We start from the raw sequence: 19052 nt of genomic DNA on the forward strand, positions 1-19052 counted from the left end.
GTTTATATTCTTACAGTAGTAATCTTACTTAGAATTCTTTTTATTAAGTGTAAGAACATGTGTATATTGTCACTAATTACCTCATTTCAGAGAAGTTTGTGTTTAAGTGTTCAAGGTATCATAAATTCTACAAACCAGACGCGATGTCTGACAGTAATGGCAGAATTCAAATAATTAATGGACTTTGACTAGCAAGAGGTCAATAAGGTCATCAGATAAGAATATATTCTAATTATTGTTAAATACAAAATCTAATGAACGGTATAATATTGCCATCTGTGGACGAAATACCAAATGCAGTCTTGGGGTAATTCAGATATTTCCAATATAAAAATATATATTGTATTAAAAATATAATTATTGAAATGGCATTACTTGCCAGGGTGAATGATGGAGATTAGATGGACATTTATGTATGTACTGGGAGTATGGACAAAGTTTTATGTTGTGTTTTATGGTTAATCTTGAACATAGAGAAATCATCCTTTAATTTTATTATACAAAGTATTGAATTATCAGGAGAGGTGTGACTCTGACCTCACCAGTTAAGGTATAGAATATCTCAACCAATGGGGATAATGTTTCATCCCTCTGGGTTTAACTTTTGGTAATTTTAATAGCCCTTTGTTCATACCATATAAAAGGAACAACCCAGATGAGAGATAGGACACATTACACTACTGACATCACACCTTACACTTGCAACATACACACTACTACATCAATTTACAGACTCATCCAGACATACTCCATCTTGCTCCATCATTTATCTGAAACTTTGAGGGACGCCAAACTAAACTCCTCCCTCACTGACCACCATCTTAAGAAAGGCATCCATCTTAGGACTCTAAGCTAGCAGCCATCTTAAGTGTGGTAAATATGCCTTGCTATGTTATTTGATATTATTCAATTGTTTATTTCTTTCCTTATATGTTTTATATTGCATTTTTTAAGGGTAATAAGATTATAATCCCAGCCGTATAAACCATAGTAGATTTTTCTCTAAAATGCTGATTTTTGTTTTTATACATTTTTATTAATATTAGATTTAGCGCATTATTGCGAATTTAGTCTTCCGTTTTGCGTGGCTTATTCTCACTTCATCTGCAGTGAAGTGACTTTCGGCTATGCGATTCGCAGACAATTGTGGTCTGTTTTATATATAGAATACTTACCTATGGTTTATGCTATACCTGGAGAAAAGGTAATCTTGCTTTCGTTTTGCTTTCACTTTGTTTTACTTTAACTTTCATTATTGAGCTTAACATCACATTGCATTGATTGTTTGAAGTTAGTATTTCATGTAGAGTTATCTTTTTGTGTCACTTCTTGTTTGATCATATATTGAGATTACATGTCTTGTGAATAAATATTTTATATATATATTCCATACTGTAAACTGTACTCACTAAGATTGGTATATGCTTTTAAAAAGAAATGAATCAATTAAAAAGAATTCGCTACATATTGATTTGTGGAAATAAGTGGAGATTCTCCTACCGAACAGATCTTTGCTTATTAACCATAAATAGACACTGTTATATTCAGAGCAGTATAAATATTCTGTCATAATGAAGTACGAGCGCGAGATATTATTAAACATTCTTACATTTAGTTTGGGTACGGCGTTGCATGACCGCGCAATTGTCAGTTAAAGTCACGCAGTGCCAAGTTGCAAAAAGTGGCCTGGACGTAAAGCAGGAAAATCCTCCGGTGGTAAAGTGGTTAAGCTCCCCAAGATACTCCTTCCTGAGGTAGCTGACTTTGAAGCAAACTGTATTGCTGAACACTTCAGGGCCGTTCCTGGCACCCCCTTTTACTCCCCAACTTCCGGGTTTAACTACTTGGCACCCCCTTTACTGTGCACTCCTGGTTAGCTGGCTCTTGGATCCCCTTTGACCTCTCTGGAGTGGTCCCCTCTCCTAGGCAGACCCCTGGGCAGATCTTGAGTATTCATGACACTGCTTTGCCTGAAAATCTCTGCCCTGCAGCTCCACTCAGTCAGCAGCTCTGCATCCCTTGCAGCCCAGCTCAACCTCCGGTTCCTAGGCCGACTGCCTGGACCACCTTCACACTTTCCAGGAGGTGAGACAGCCGTCATCTCCTCCCGGGACTGATGCTCCCGCCAAAAGACACTCTGTCACATGCTCCACACAGATTTATTTCCAATCCCAGGGTGCACTGTGGCAAACCCCGGCCACCGGGACAGTCATAAACCCTGGTGTGATATTGGCTAGGTTTCCTCCACTGCCCAACAAGATCCCTCATTGGATACAGTGAGGAGACTCCCCAGACTCAACAGGCCACACCTGTAGGCATGTGACAGATTAGCTAACATATCAGGCCCCCCTGAAAAGCAGACAGGGCCACAATTATGATTTTTCTAGCACCTACCTAGGAGGGTGCTACATCGATTTTTAGCTTGTGGGGTTTTCTTCAAATCAAAAAAATATATTGCCATTGAACTGAGGCTTTTTAGGTATCACAATGATGTATGTAAAAAAAAAAAAAAAAAAGATTCCTTGATTTTTATTGTACAAAAATGCAAAACTGATGTGCATGCTCACTTGACATTAGATGCCGCCCCAACTGCAGCTCCTGATGGTGCCCCTGGCGGATGAAATAAGGCGAATGACTGAGACCTATCCTTGTGCTATCTTTGGGGGTGGGTCTCCTGATCCCCCTTTCCTCCTGTAATGGGTGATAACCCCTGATTATTTGGAGAAACACACACAGCCTGGTAAGCACATTCATTTGTAGTGGTCCTTATGACTAGTTTTGAATAGAAACCTGGAGTCATACTTACACTATACTTAACCACTTAGGGACCGGGCCGTTTTCTGACATTTGTTGTTTACAAGTTAAAATCAGTATTTTTTGCTAGAAAATTACTTAGAACCCCCAAACATTATTTGTTTTTTGGCAGAGACCCTAGAGAATAAAATGGAGATTGTTGCAAATATGCCACACCGTATTTGCGCGGCGATCTTACAAACGCAATTTTTTTGGGGAAAAAATACACTTTTTTCATAAGAAAATAAGAAAACAGTAAAGTTAGCCCAATTTTTTTCTATAATGTAAAAGAGAATATTACTCTGAGTAAATTGATACCCAACATGTCATGCTTCAACAATGAGCACGCTTGTGGAATGACGACAAACTTTGGTACTTAAAAATCTCCATGGGCGATGTTTTAAAAATTTCTACAGGTTACCAGTTTAGAGTTACAGAGGAGGTTATTGCCCTTGCTCTAACGATCATGACAATACCTCACGTGTGGTTTGAACACTGTTTACATATATGGGTGTGACTTGTGTATGCGTTTGCTTCTGCGCACAAGCTCGGAGGGGCCGGCCACTTTACATTTTCTTTTTCATTATTTATTTTACCTTTTATTTTCAAAATGTCCCTTTAAAAAAGAATTTGATCACTTTTGTAAACATCCCTTGTGATAGAAATAAGCAGGACAGGGCCTCTTTAATGTGAGATCTGGGGGTCAAAAGACCTCACATCTCACATCTAGACTAAAAAACAAAAAAGTCATTATATTTCTGCAAGAAAAAAAATGGGCCCTTTAAGGTCGTTTGGAGGAAATGACGTATGACGTCGCTCCGGTCCTCCAAGGCCATAGAGTCGAGTGGGGGCCATCTTGCCCTCACTTGACCTCACTTGACTTCCTGCCTAGGACTCCATCAGACCGGATCATTTTCCCTGCTACCGACAGCTCTGGTAAATGAGGAAAATGACTGGGAAGTGGCCGCTGCTGGGACCACTTTTATCAACAAAGCGGATCGCCCACCATTTAAAAAAATACCAGGGTTATGGCAGCTATCTGCTGTCATTACCCTGATATTTAACATCAAAGAACCAACATAAAACTGCTGCGGGTGGTCCGTATGTGGAGTGGTTGTAAACCCTTCCATGTACCCAGGGAAGTAATGAAAGAAATATTCCTACATAGGTTGTATCCAGGGCTTCTGATAGAAATCATGGGCCCCGTACAAGCTACCTGACAGCCCCTCCATCACATTCCTAGCTCTGCAGACTGTCAGGGTTGGGCTCGCTGTGCTCAGGCTGCTCAGCTGTCGGATAATTGTCAGTACTCATTGTTTCCTCAGTGGCTCCCCTGGTTATCATTATCTGTTTGTCAGTCCTGTCTACAGCTAGCCCCTTCTGGCTCAAATGACGGCAGAGCGGTGCTGCTCTCGTTCTGGGCGACGTCATATGATGTGCCCCAGAACGGCCTCTCTTGCGTGCCCGCAGGGGCGCGCAGTGCGGCGATCGTGGCCACTCCCTGTTGCTAGGACACAACGCGACCCTGACCTTGGTAAAGAGCCAATGACTTGGCTCTTTACCAATGTAATCGGCTGTGTCCAATCACAGCCGGTCACATGTAAATGAGGAAGTGCCGTTTACCAGCTGTCCTTGTCTCACACTGTCAGAGTGTGTGGCGAGGAGAGATGATCAGCGGCTCCTCCTCAAAGAGAAGCCTAGGACAGGTAATCAGGGCACTGCTTATCAGTAAAGTAAAAAAACAGTGCCCATAAGTCACCCAAGCAATGCCCATCAGTGCCCACAGTGCCCACAATCATTGCCCATTGTGCTACCAGTCAGTGCCCATCAGTGCCTGCTAATCTGAGCTGACCGTCAGTGCCCATCAGTGCCACCTATCAGTGCTCATCAGTGCTGACCATCAGTGCTGCCCGTCAGTGCCCATCAGTGTTGTCCGTCAGTTCCACCTATCAGTGCCCATTAGTGCCACCTCTCAGTGCCCATCAATGCCGCCTTTCAGTCCTGCCTATCAGTGCCACCAATCAGTGCTCATCACTGCGGCATACTAGTACCTCCGCATCAGTGCCACCTCATCAGTGCCCATAAGTGCCACCTCATCAGTGCCCATCAGTTCTGCCTCATCAGCGCACATCAGTGAAGGAGAGAAAAATTACTTATTTTCAAAATGTATTCACAGAAAATAAGAATTTTTTTTTTTTTTCAAAACTTTCTGTCTTTTTTATTTTGTAAGAAATAAAAACCCCAGTGGTGATTAAATACCACCAAAAGAAAACTCTATTTGTTTAAAAAAATGATAAAAATTTAACATGGGTACAGTGTAGCATGGCCGCGCAATTGTCATTCAAAGTGTGACAGCGCTGAAAGCTGGAAATTGGCCTGGGCCCATCAGTGCCACCCACCAGTGCCCATCAGTGCCACCTATCAGTGCCCATCAGTGATGCCTCTCAGTGCAGCCTCATTAGTGCCTGCTCATCAGTGCCCATCAGTGCTCATCAGTGCCTCCTCATCAGTGTCACCTATCAGTGCTGCCTACCAGTGCCCATCAGTGCCACCCAGCAGTGCCCATCAATGCTTCCTCTCAATGCAGCCTCATCAGTGCCACCTCATCAGTGCCCATCAGTGCAGACTATCAGTGCCCATCAGTGCAGCCTCATCATAGCCTATCAGTGCAGCCTCATCAGCGCACATAAGTGAAATAGAAAAATTACCTGTTTACAAACTTTTATAACAAACTCTGATTTTTTTCCCCAAATTTTCTGTCTTTATTTGTTTATTTAGCAAAAAAAAAAAAAACCCAGTGGTGAATAAATACCACCAAAAGAAATCTCTTATTTGTTTAAAGAAAAAGATAAAAATGTCATATGTGTACAGTGTCGCATGACCGCGCAATAGTCATTCAAAGTGCGACAGCACTGAAAGGTGAAAATAGGCCTGAGCAGGAAGGGGGTAAAAGTGTCCAGTAGGCAAGTGGTTAATGTAAGAAGATGAAAAAAGGTGCAATCAAAATATTTACAGAAAAAGAAAATAACAGCAATAATAACATAAATGGGAATAAAGATGAAAAGTATCGTACATATGAAAGTGGAAACCCCTGTAGAAAAATATAAGCCACCATCCCCTAAATAAAAGGAGCCTTCATTCAAACCATAGGAGGATCAGAGTGTGGGAATATTATATATATATATATATGTGTATATATATAATAGTAAATCAGTATATATAAAGATAAAATAAAACTTTATTTGTACATCCAAATATAGGTCAATTAAAAGCCATATCCTTTAGAATCATCAAATGTTGTTGTATAATACACACTCTAGAAACCTTAGTGGACCTCCATGTTTTGCATACAAGTTGCTTCCTCAGTATCCATGCTGCACCTAAAGTCTTAGGATATGGTAAATACTAGTGATCGGCCGATATCGTTTTTTCGTTGCCGATGCCGATACCGATATTTTCCTTGTAATGACAGCCAGCGGCTTCTCAGCTGTATCCACTGTCATTCATTACAAGACAGCCGACCGTCAGCTATGGATGCCGGTAACGGGTGATGCCTCTAGCTGCAGCCATCACTCCGGTACAAGCACTTTCTCCAAATATCAGCAATATCGATCACCTTGGTGGCCAATTCCGATATATCGGGGAAAGTTCATATCAGCCCTCGATATATCGGCTTTGCCGATAATCGGTCGATCTCTAGTAAATACCAAATAATCTATGATGAACAAAACATCACAACATGTTCAATACAATATAATAATCCCAATAGGAGGATCACTATCACAATAGAACACAAGAAAGACAAAAAACAAACATAATCAAATAATGTTGCATCTCAGGGGGGGTTATTGTGCTGCTCAGAGATGTGAACGGAGCATTAAAGACAGATCTGTTTTTAACCACTTAAGCCTCGGAAGATTTTACCCCCTTCCTGACCAGGGCCTATTTTGCGATTCGGTACTGCGTGACTTTAACGGACAATTGCGCGGTCGTGCAACGCTGTACCCAAATGAAATTGAAGTCATTTTTTTAACCACAAACAGAGCTTTCTTTTGGTGGTATTTGATCACCTGTGCGATTTTTTGATCATGCGCTATAAACAAAAAAAGAGCATACATTTTGCAAAAATAACAATATTTTTCAATTTTTTTTTATATTCCCAAAATAAAAAATGCAAAAATCTAATTTTTTTAACATTTTAGGCCAATTTGTTTTCTGCTACATATGTTTGGTAAAAAAAAAATTGCAAAAAGCGTATTTTGATTGGTTTGTGCAAAAGTTATTGCGTTTAATAACTAAGGAGATTTCTGTCATTTTGGTTGTTTTTTTTTTTAACGAGTAATAGCGGCGATCTGTGATTTTTTTTGCGGGACTGAAACATTGCGGCAGACAGGTCGGACCCTTGACTGACATTTTTGACACTTTTGGGGGTACCAGTGACATTACTACAGTAATCAGTGCTATACATATGCACTGTTACTGTGAAAATTACACTGGCAGGGAAGGGGTTAACTTTATTGGAGAAGGAGGGGTTAAGTGTGTCCCTAGGGGGCGTGCTTCTAACTGTGAAGGGGTGTGGCTTGTTGTGTAACAACAGAGATATACGATCCTACATAGCAGGACCGTATGATCTCTGTTCTTACACAGGGAAGAATGACAGGCGGCTTTGTTTACATCAGCCGCCTGCCTTTCTCCCGCTGCAGCGGACGATCGCGAGTGGCCGGCGGACATCGGGTCCACCGGTCACACGCGCGGGGGGGGAGGGGGCCGTGAACGAGCGGGTGCGGGAACATGCCTCCGTGCTTGCCCCCTAGAGCCTCACAGGCTAGCGACGTAGTACTACGTCGCTTTGCCTGTGAGCGGCTGACTGCCGCAGTAAATATATTGTGGGCGGTCGGCAAGTGGTTAAACCAAAAGAAACATATTTGTTTCAAAATGCAAATTGTTCTGATAAACAAAGCTGCAACATTTCTCAAGCCGACCCCCCCCCCCCTTTATTCAATTGTCCTATAACTACGATGTACTGCCTCACTGCCCAATTGGATGTGCAAAAGTTATGAAGATGTGGGGGAACTTTAGCAAAATAAAAATAATTAGTGTTAGGACCTCCCCTGCCAGAATGGCCTGAAATTTACTGTATTTTCTGGCGTAGAAGACTACTTTTGAACCTCAAAAAAATCCCCCAAAAATGGGGGGTCATCTTATACTCCGAGTATAATATCTCCAAGGTAACCTAAGTATAAGTATTACCGGTAGATCATGTAATAGGGGGGTCGTCTTATACGCCCAGTCGTCTTATACGCCCAGTCGTCTTATACGCCGGAAAATACGGTAATTGCAACAGTGATTTTTTTCTGCGGCTGATGATACAGATATATGTACCTCGGTGTCTAAATTTTATACCCGTTGAAGTTTTTAGGTTTTTAAGACAGAGAAGAGACATTTTCAAACATTCCTTTAACTCGCAATGCCAACATGTTACAATGTTACAATATTATACACAGATTCCAACTTTTGTTTTCCTCTTCCTGCTGGTTTTCTCTCTCATTTTTTTCTTTCTCATGATGAAGGCTGATCTGATTGGTGTAGTTGAATAGAAATTTCTTCCTGTCTATCCATTCTTTTTTTGGGTTTCTTGGCTGTTCCAGGCGGAATTTGACGTTCCTCAAGGCGCAGTCTATCACCACCAGGATGTCAGTGGTTGTCTCCAGGTTCTTCTTGTGGTTTGCCATCGTGTAATTCTCAATGGAAATCACCATCTCCGCCCCCATACCTCTAAATATTTTCTCAATTTCCAGGTAATCTCCTTCAGTTTTGAAGGTGAGGACAATAATGGGAAATACACCTGAAGAAGAGGAATGTAGTGAGCATCTCAGTTTTATCGCTGTGTAGTGTTTTCCTCCCTACCATGGCTGTCTGCAATACTCCCACCCCATGCTGTTTGACAGATGAATTGGCCAATCAGATGATGGTAATGTAAAGATGTTAACCGCGCTAAAGGAAAAGTACAGTGAAACAGCAGCAACTTCTAGTGTGACCACACCCTGTAGAATATTGTAATAATAAGTCGCGCTATGATATGATCAATGGAGATGTAAAGTCCATACAGTCCAAACATAAAGAAAAGATGTAATCCGGAACCAGGAACCCCAAAGGGTATAAGCTTACCAGATTGAGGTAAGGTAAAGGCGGTTTTCTTGGATAAACTTGTCACCAAAGGTGATAGAGGTATAAACCAAAATATAAAACGTGTTGTAGCTGAAGTCGCCTCTTACCGGACAACTTTAAACGGAAGGCAAAAAAGTGTGAGATTTGCGTGTTGAACCACCACCTTTATGGCTAGATTCGCCTCTTACCATATGAAATAAGGATTATAGCAAAACGTGCAGATCACAATTCAGTGTGAACCCAGAGCCAATGATGAAATAAACCAATAGGGGTCGCCTCTTACCAGATACAGGTAATGTTAAGCCTGTATGGTGATCCAGCATCCAAGGACCCGACTCTCAAACTGGGGTGCTGATTTCCTCAAATGGCGGAGGTATTGTCAGTGTTCACCCACGTAAAGAAAAGAGAGGCTCCCATAGCGTAAAACCATTAAAAATTTATTCACAAAATAAAATCAAAAAAACTTACAGCAAGACCAGGAATGAGGAGCAATGTTTGTCAGCCGCCGGCCGGACGGCTTCGCTCGCCCGCACTCTCCGGTCGCAATCCGATGACGTCAGTACGCCGTGACCCGACGACGTTTCGTCACAGATGACGTTTTCAAAGGTGCGGACGGCGTACTGACGCCATCTATTTGAGCTAAATGACCGGAAGAGAGTGAGGATCATTCCGCCATCTTGAGTGGGGGAATTTATAACCAGAAGGGTAACCCGCACATCAACCCGCCAATAGCAACAACAAAGGGTTTATACATATACAAAATAGAGAGGAGCATCACGCAAAACAACCATATTTTGTGCTTAAGATATAGGGTAAAATTAACAAACAAATAATCGTCATATCCACCTAGAATAGGTCAATAAAGGCACCATCCAGTGGGTATTTAAAGATATCATCTCTATTGACCGGAAGAGGGTGAGGATCATTCCGCCATCTTAAGTGGGGGAATTCATAACCGGAACGATAACCCCCAAATCTTCCCGCAAATAGCGACAACAAAGGGTTTATACAGAAGAACATCATACAAGGCACCTAAATTTTGTGCTCAAATTATAAAACAAAAATTAGCAAACAGATATTCGTCATATCCACCTAGAATGGGTCAATGAAGGCACCATCTAGTGGATATTTAAGGATATTACAGATTTTAATAGCATATTGATTACAACTGGACAGCACCTATCCAGACCATCATAATTAAAGAGGGAGGAAGGCTATATATCAAAGGATTAATGATGTAAACAAAAAAATCCTTTCATTCATAGATATTGTTATATCCAACTCAATCAGCCCCTTATTTAATAATAGGGCCCGACATAATATTGACAATTATAATAACTGTCACACACATGTCAAATATAGCTGGTTGGTGTTGTCCAATTGTATTGACATTCAGATAGTATGCTTAGATAAAAAATCAATAATAAATAATAAATTGATTTTAATAAATAAATAAAAATATAATTGAAAAAGAGGGAATAAAGGGTATTGTTAAATTTAGGCGTTATCTATGAAAGCATTTATTTCGATATCTACATTGAGTCCAAAGGGAACATATGTTTTGGCTCGATGAATCCAGTTCATCTCTAGTTTTGAGATACCTCTAACTAGGGGTTCACCCCTCCAATGGGGTACAAATTTGTCTATCCCTAGGAATAAGGTATTCCTGGGATTTTTATCATGGACAAGGGCATAGTGTTTGGACACTGAATGCTTAGGAAAACCTTTGAGTATATTTGATATATGTTCATTAAGTCTTATTTGTAATGGTCTTTTGGTTCGTCCTATATATTGAAGCCCGCATGGGCACTGGAGCATGTAAACAATGCCAGTGGTCATGCAGGAAATGAATGGCTTGATAGCGTGAACTCTACCTGTAGCTGTGGACGTAAATTCTTTAATTGATCTACATTTGTTAGAGCTGAAAGAACAAACACGGCACCTGTTACATTTATAAAACCCAGTCAACTGACTTAAAAAAGTAGGTCTGGGAGCTGGTGGTTCCAAAATGTTGGGTGCCACTTTATCTCTCAAAGTTGGAGCTCCTTTAAATACCACCCGTGGTTTATCCGACAGAGTACTACCCAGGACTGGATCATTACCAAGGATGTGCCAGTGACGATTGACAATATTTTTAATAGTCATATGCTGACTTGAAAAGGAAGTAACAAAAGGTAAATTATAAGAAGAGTTTTTTCTATCCGTTTTAGACTCATTGTTCAGTAATTGGGTTCTATCCAATTGGCTAACCTCCATAAGTGTTTCGTTGAGAAATTCCTCACTATAACCCTTATCGAGAAACCTCTCAGTAAGAATACGGGCCTGAGCTTGAAACTCATGGAATTCACTACAGTTACGCCTAATACGAAGGTATTGGCCTTTGGGTATAGCCCTCAGCCAAGGTGCGTAATGACAGCTATCGACAGGAATGTATGAATTCCTGTCGGTAGTTTTGAAGTATGTAGATGTAGAGAATTGTCCATCTTTAATACTTATGGTGAGATCAAGAAAATGAATAGTGGACTGGCTACACTCATAATTCAACTGGATACCCCGATCATTGGAATTCAAATACTCCAAGAAGGATATCAGGTCACTGTGGTGGCCATCCCAGAGGAGGAGCACGTCATCTATATACCTAGCCCAAAGCAGTATTTGCGGCCTGCGATGGGCATAGATGACGTCCTCCTCCCACTGGGCCATAAACAAGGGGGGTTATGATCAAAATATCATAAATAAAAAAGAAAAGGCGTTTCTAATCCCCAAGTGCCCTCGCACTCCGGTTATATATTATTTACCCAAATTGCATAAGAGTCTAACTTCCCCCCCGGGTCGTCCCATTGTCAGTGGCATCGACTCTGTGACGTCCCGGGTGGGGAAGTATATTGACTCTTACCTACAGCCATTGGTGCAAACCACACCTTCATACATTAAAGACACGAGACATGTCATTGGCCTTCTGACAGGTTTAACTCCTAGTGACCACCTTTGGATGGTCACTGCCGATGTCTCCTCTCTTTACACAATTATCCCACACAATATGGGGTTGAACGCGGTCAATATGTATCTTAATAGAGATTCTGATTTACCATCAATTCAGATATCCTTTATTATGGAGCTACTTGAGTTTGCCACTCACCATAATTATTTTTGGTATAATGGGCAGTTTTATCGCCAGGTCACTGGGGTGGCCATGGGCGCTAAATATGCCCCGTCTCTCGCCAATTTGTTTATGGCCCAGTGGGAGGAGGACGTCATCTATGCCCATCGCAGGCCGCAAATACTGCTTTGGGCTAGGTATATAGATGACGTGCTCCTCCTCTGGGATGGCCACCACAGTGACCTGATATCCTTCTTGGAGTATTTGAATTCCAATGATCGGGGTATCCAGTTGAATTATGAGTGTAGCCAGTCCACTATTCATTTTCTTGATCTCACCATAAGTATTAAAGATGGACAATTCTCTACATCTACATACTTCAAAACTACCGACAGGAATTCATACATTCCTGTCGATAGCTGTCATTACGCACCTTGGCTGAGGGCTATACCCAAAGGCCAATACCTTCGTATTAGGCGTAACTGTAGTGAATTCCATGAGTTTCAAGCTCAGGCCCGTATTCTTACTGAGAGGTTTCTCGATAAGGGTTATAGTGAGGAATTTCTCAACGAAACACTTATGGAGGTTAGCCAATTGGATAGAACCCAATTACTGAACAATGAGTCTAAAACGGATAGAAAAAACTCTTCTTATAATTTACCTTTTGTTACTTCCTTTTCAAGTCAGCATATGACTATTAAAAATATTGTCAATCGTCACTGGCACATCCTTGGTAATGATCCAGTCCTGGGTAGTACTCTGTCGGATAAACCACGGGTGGTATTTAAAGGAGCTCCAACTTTGAGAGATAAAGTGGCACCCAACATTTTGGAACCACCAGCTCCCAGACCTACTTTTTTAAGTCAGTTGACTGGGTTTTATAAATGTAACAGGTGCCGTGTTTGTTCTTTCAGCTCTAACAAATGTAGATCAATTAAAGAATTTACGTCCACAGCTACAGGTAGAGTTCACGCTATCAAGCCATTCATTTCCTGCATGACCACTGGCATTGTTTACATGCTCCAGTGCCCATGCGGGCTTCAATATATAGGACGAACCAAAAGACCATTACAAATAAGACTTAATGAACATATATCAAATATACTCAAAGGTTTTCCTAAGCATTCAGTGTCCAAACACTATGCCCTTGTCCATGATAAAAATCCCAGGAATACCTTATTCCTAGGGATAGACAAATTTGTACCCCATTGGAGGGGTGAACCCCTAGTTAGAGGTATCTCAAAACTAGAGATGAACTGGATTCATCGAGCCAAAACATATGTTCCCTTTGGACTCAATGTAGATATCGAAATAAATGCTTTCATAGATAACGCCTAAATTTAACAATACCCTTTATTCCCTCTTTTTCAATTATATTTTTATTTATTTATTAAAATCAATTTATTATTTATTATTGATTTTTTATCTAAGCATACTATCTGAATGTCAATACAATTGGACAACACCAACCAGCTATATTTGACATGTGTGTGACAGTTATTATAATTGTCAATATTATGTCGGGCCCTATTATTAAATAAGGGGCTGATTGAGTTGGATATAACAATATCTATGAATGAAAGGATTTTTTTGTTTACATCATTAATCCTTTGATATATAGCCTTCCTCCCTCTTTAATTATGATGGTCTGGATAGGTGCTGTCCAGTTGTAATCAATATGCTATTAAAATCTGTAATATCCTTAAATATCCACTAGATGGTGCCTTCATTGACCCATTCTAGGTGGATATGACGAATATCTGTTTGCTAATTTTTGTTTTATAATTTGAGCACAAAATTTAGGTGCCTTGTATGATGTTCTTCTGTATAAACCCTTTGTTGTCGCTATTTGCGGGAAGATTTGGGGGTTATCGTTCCGGTTATGAATTCCCCCACTTAAGATGGCGGAATGATCCTCACCCTCTTCCGGTCAATAGAGATGATATCTTTAAATACCCACTGGATGGTGCCTTTATTGACCTATTCTAGGTGGATATGACGATTATTTGTTTGTTAATTTTACCCTATATCTTAAGCACAAAATATGGTTGTTTTGCGTGATGCTCCTCTCTATTTTGTATATGTATAAACCCTTTGTTGTTGCTATTGGCGGGTTGATGTGCGGGTTACCCTTCTGGTTATAAATTCCCCCACTCAAGATGGCGGAATGATCCTCACTCTCTTCCGGTCATTTAGCTCAAATAGATGGCGTCAGTACGCCGTCCGCACCTTTGAAAACGTCATCTGTGACGAAACGTCGTCGGGTCACGGCGTACTGACGTCATCGGATTGCGACCGGAGAGTGCGGGCGAGCGAAGCCGTCCGGCCGGCGGCTGACAAACATTGCTCCTCATTCCTGGTCTTGCTGTAAGTTTTTTGATTTTATTTTGTGAATAAATTTTTAATGGTTTTACGCTATGGGAGCCTCTCTTTTCTTTACGTGGGTGAACACTGACAATACCTCCGCCATTTGAGGAAATCAGCACCCCAGTTTGAGAGTCGGGTCCTTGGATGCTGGATCACCATACAGGCTTAACATTACCTGTATCTGGTAAGAGGCGACCCCTATTGGTTTATTTCATCATTGGCTCTGGGTTCACACTGAATTGTGATCTGCACGTTTTGCTATAATCCTTATTTCATATGGTAAGAGGCGAATCTAGCCATAAAGGTGGTGGTTCAACACGCAAATCTCACACTTTTTTGCCTTCCGTTTAAAGTTGTCCGGTAAGAGGCGACTTCAGCTACAACACGTTTTATATTTTGGTTTATACCTCTATCACCTTTGGTGACAAGTTTATCCAAGAAAACCGCCTTTACCTTACCTCAATCTGGTAAGCTTATACCCTTTGGGGTTCCTGGTTCCGGATTACATCTTTTCTTTATGTTTGGACTGTATGGACTTTACATCTCCATTGATCATATCATAGCGCAATCAGATGATGGAAATGTAATTTTTAGTTAGTCTTGATACATAATACTATGCCGTTTAGTGACCTTGAACACGAACGTATATTTAGATGTTTTTATTTTGTTAATTAATTTTTTTTACATTTATTTTTAAAGCGAAATTCCGGTCACAAAAACATTTTTTCAATAAACATACCCCCGGGACAGTCAGGGCTAGTACATTCCACAATGCCTAGCCTCTGATCTGTCCCGGTTCGCACTTACCTGCAAGAAGAAATATTCACTTATAAAATTTCTTCTCCAGCGTTGCCATCTCTGTTGTGGGCAGCTGAAGCCGGCGCGATCCTCTTCTGCATCCTCTTCCGTGTCTTCTTCTCCCAGAATGCACCTTCACCGGCCCGTCTCGTCACTTCTGGCGCCGCACCGGAAGTGACGAGCGGGGCCAGTGCCGTTGCATTGATTCCTGGGAGAGATGACGTTCAGCTCCCAGGAATCAATGCTAGGAGGAAGGGAAGAGCGGGGCCGGTGCAGGCGCATTGATTCCTGGGAGCGATGACGTTCAGCTCCCAGGAATCAATGCTAGGAGGAAGTGACGAGCGGGGCCGGTGCAGGCGCATTGATTCCTGGGAGCGATGACGTGCGCGCTCGCTCCCTAGACCCTTACAGGCTAGCAACGTAGTACTACGTCGCTCTGCCTGTGAGGGGCTGACGGCCGACGTAAATAGTCGTGCGCCGGTCGGCAATCGGTTAAAGTTTAAACAAGAAAACATACAATGCAATATGTAGTATGGAACATTGAAAGCACCAAATAATACAAAACTTATATATAAAAAAATACATTTTATGAAAACATTATGGAAACTAAACTATGGATAAAATTCAATGGCTGACAATACTATTCATATACAATCATTGTTCACAGTGTCTAAGTCAACAAAACCACTCCTCTAACCACGTGTCACAAAGTTTTTGGGAAATGCAAATGTCTATTTTAAGTGGAATGAGTATAAATGTTAAAACATATTTTTGTATTACAGGGAGACCACTGCTTTTCCCTGAAGAAGATCAATTTAACCACTTTAAGACCGGAAGGATTTTGCCCCCTTAATGACCAGGCCCTATTTTGCGATTCGGCACTGCGTTATTTTAACGGACAATTGCGCAGTCGTGCGACGTTGTACCCAAACTAAATTTATGTCCTTTTTTTCCTACAAATAGAGCTTTCTTTTGGTGGTATTTGATCTCCTGTGCGATTTTTCTTTTTTGCACTATAAACAAAAAAAAAAGCGACAATTTTGAAAAAAAAAAAAAAAAAAAACAATATTTTTCATATTCTGCTATATGACATTCTCAGGGAAAAAAAAGTAAAAATCAAAATTTTTTTAAATTTTAGGCCATTTTGTTTTCTGCTACGTATTTTTGGTAAAAAAAAAAATCGCAATAAGCGTATTTTGATTGGTTTGCGCAAAAGTTATCGCGTCTACAAACTATGGGAAAGATTTATGTCATTTTTATTGTTAGTTTGTTTTTTACTAGTAATGGCGGCGATCTGCAATTTTTGCGGGACTGCGACAATGCGGCGGACAGATTGGACCCTTAACTGACATTTTTGACACTTTTGGGGGGACCAGTGACATTACTACAGTAATCAGTGCTAAAAATATGCACTGTTACTGTAATAATGACACTGGCAGGGAAGGGGTTAACCCTATGGGTGATCAATGGGTTAAATGTGAGCTTAGGGGAGTGATTCTATCTGTGGGGGGGGGCGTGGCTTGTGAAATGATCATAGAGACCTGTGTTCCTATATAGAAGGATCACAGGCACTCTGTGATCATTTCAGGGAGAACGGTCGGCTGTGTTTACAACAGCCGACCGTCCTTCTCCCTCAGCGGGGAGCGATCGCGGGTGTCAGGCGGCAATCGGAGCCACCTGACCCATGCATCGGCTTCCCCGCTGACAAATGGGGGCGGGAGTGTGCCGGCGGCATATGCTCGCCCCCTAGCCTTCCGCGCGCGATCGTTTTGCGCAGGAGAGCCACCCTGCAGCAGTAAAAAGGCGGCGGGTGGTTGGGAAGTGGTTAAATAAAACTCGTTTATTGCTAGCAGCTATAACTGCTGGCAATACGCTCATGAAAAATTTGACAGCCTGATTGTATTCAAATTGATAGATGGATTGACTTAGGTACAAACAGCCTGCCTATACATGGGCCGAATCTTGGCCAATTCCTGCTGAACCCGCCGAGATTTGAACTGTCTATGGCTGGCTTTAGATACTATGAGCAGTGATTGTATATGAACAGTATTGCCAGCCATTGCAGTTTTATTGAATGTTTCTTTTTAATTTTTGTAATACAATGTATTTTAATACATAATTGTTGTAATACTATGTCCTTAGAAAGTCCCATGCTGCATACAGTGTACAGTTTCATGATTGTAGCCATATTAGTGACCTTGCAACAAAAACAAATGAGTATTGTCCCATGATAAATGCTTAGGGGGGCTCCTCAGTTTTTCTTTTTTTTTTCTTGTTGTTAAAGAAGTAAAGGGAACTCTCAAGCAAAAAAATGTATATGGAGTCCCAGGAAATTTGAGAATAAGGCTACGTTCACATGTGGGCGTAGCGGATCGCGGGCAGAATCACCGCGATTCTGCCCGCGATCCGGAATCATTGCAAATTGCAGGATGCCTGTGCGATCCCCGTGATTTGCAATGGCACCCCAAACGCTGTGCGATGTTGCCGCAATTTCCGCTTGCCGAATCGCGGCAACATCGCGCAAACAGAATCGTGGGACGTATGACGCACAAAAGAAGCTCCTGTACCTTTTTGGGCATCATGCATCCCACGATTCTGTTTGCACGATGTTACCGCGATTCTGCAGGCGGAAATCGCGGCAACATCGCACAGCGTTTGGGGTGCCATTGCAAATCACAGGCATCGCACAGGTGTCCCGCGATTTGCAATGATTCTGGATCGCGGGCAGAATCGCGGTGATTCTGCCCGTGATCTGCTATGCCCACATGTGAACGTAGCCAAAGAGAACAACCATTGGTTCTAGAGCCCAAATGGGTTCATTTTAGAATAGAGGTCTAAGATAACAAACCAACACATTTCAGAGGGCTGAAGACATATCCCCTTCATCAGGAGCTAAAACACTGTATAAATGAAGAAAAGTGTCAACTGATGTGTGGTTGGTGAATGTTTGACCACCAGGTCATGTTCACGCAGAACATATGAAGTAGTGATCGACCGACATCGGTTTTTCGTTGCCGATACCGATATTTTGGTCAATGCATATCGGTATCGGCCGATATGGGTCGATATTTTTGTACATTTAAATTTATTTTTTTATTCTTTGACAGGTACTCTTGTGGAGGGATCTGGGGTCTAAAATACCCCAAACCCCTCCTCTGCACTTAAAAGCATGCCAAGTTTGCTGTTTTGAATGTTGTAATTTTTTGAATCTGGCGCCAAATACCCGGAAGTGAAGTCATGACATCACTTCCGGGTTTTTGCATGAAGACCCAATCAGAGCCAAATGCGGCTTTGATCGGCAGCCATGCAGACTGGTTGCCCGGCTCTCCCAGTGGGACGGGAGACCTGGGCTAGCCGCAGAAGGCGGTGGAAGGGCGGGACGTCCCCACCCGCTCCTTGTAATGACAGCCGAGCGGCTTCTCAGCCACATCGGTTGTCATTATAAGACAGCCGACCGTCAGCTATGGACGCCGGTACCGGGGTGATGCCTCTAGCTGCAGGCATCACTCCGGTACAGCACTCTCCTGAAATATCGGCAATATTGGCAACCTTAGGGACTGAATCCAATATATTGGGGAAAGTGCAGATCGGCCCTCGATATATCGGCTTTGCCGATAATTGGTTGATCCCTAATATGAAGGGACAGACAGTACAAGACTTCAGTCTCTCCAACAGCCATAGGTGTGCATGGGGCGGGGGGCAGGTGTGTAGTTTTTGTTCCCCCTACTGCCCAGGCTTCCCCCTTCTTTCCTCTCCCCTCCTGGCTGATGTTTTAGGATGGAGAGAAGGGAAAGGGGCTAATAAATATGTAATTTAAAGGCCCCTT

General features: G+C 41.9%; 1 protein-coding gene across 1 annotated transcript in view; it reads right to left on the reverse strand.

Moving 5' to 3' along the window:
- Positions 1 to 8279: 8279 nt before the first annotated feature.
- LOC309558405 (uncharacterized protein) overlaps positions 8280 to 19052 on the reverse strand; it is a gene marked incomplete at its 3' end in the record, with an annotated part of 28458 nt that continues 17685 nt past the window's right edge. The window contains exon 4 of the mRNA XM_082261479.1: positions 8280 to 8638. Within this exon, the coding sequence (XP_082117605.1) occupies positions 8280 to 8638 (359 nt within the window). The remainder of the gene's footprint in view (positions 8639 to 19052) is intronic.

This window comes from Pelophylax lessonae, assembly GCF_965119305.1.
Source record: "Pelophylax lessonae genome assembly, chromosome: 6".
NCBI lineage: Eukaryota > Metazoa > Chordata > Amphibia > Anura > Ranidae > Pelophylax > Pelophylax lessonae.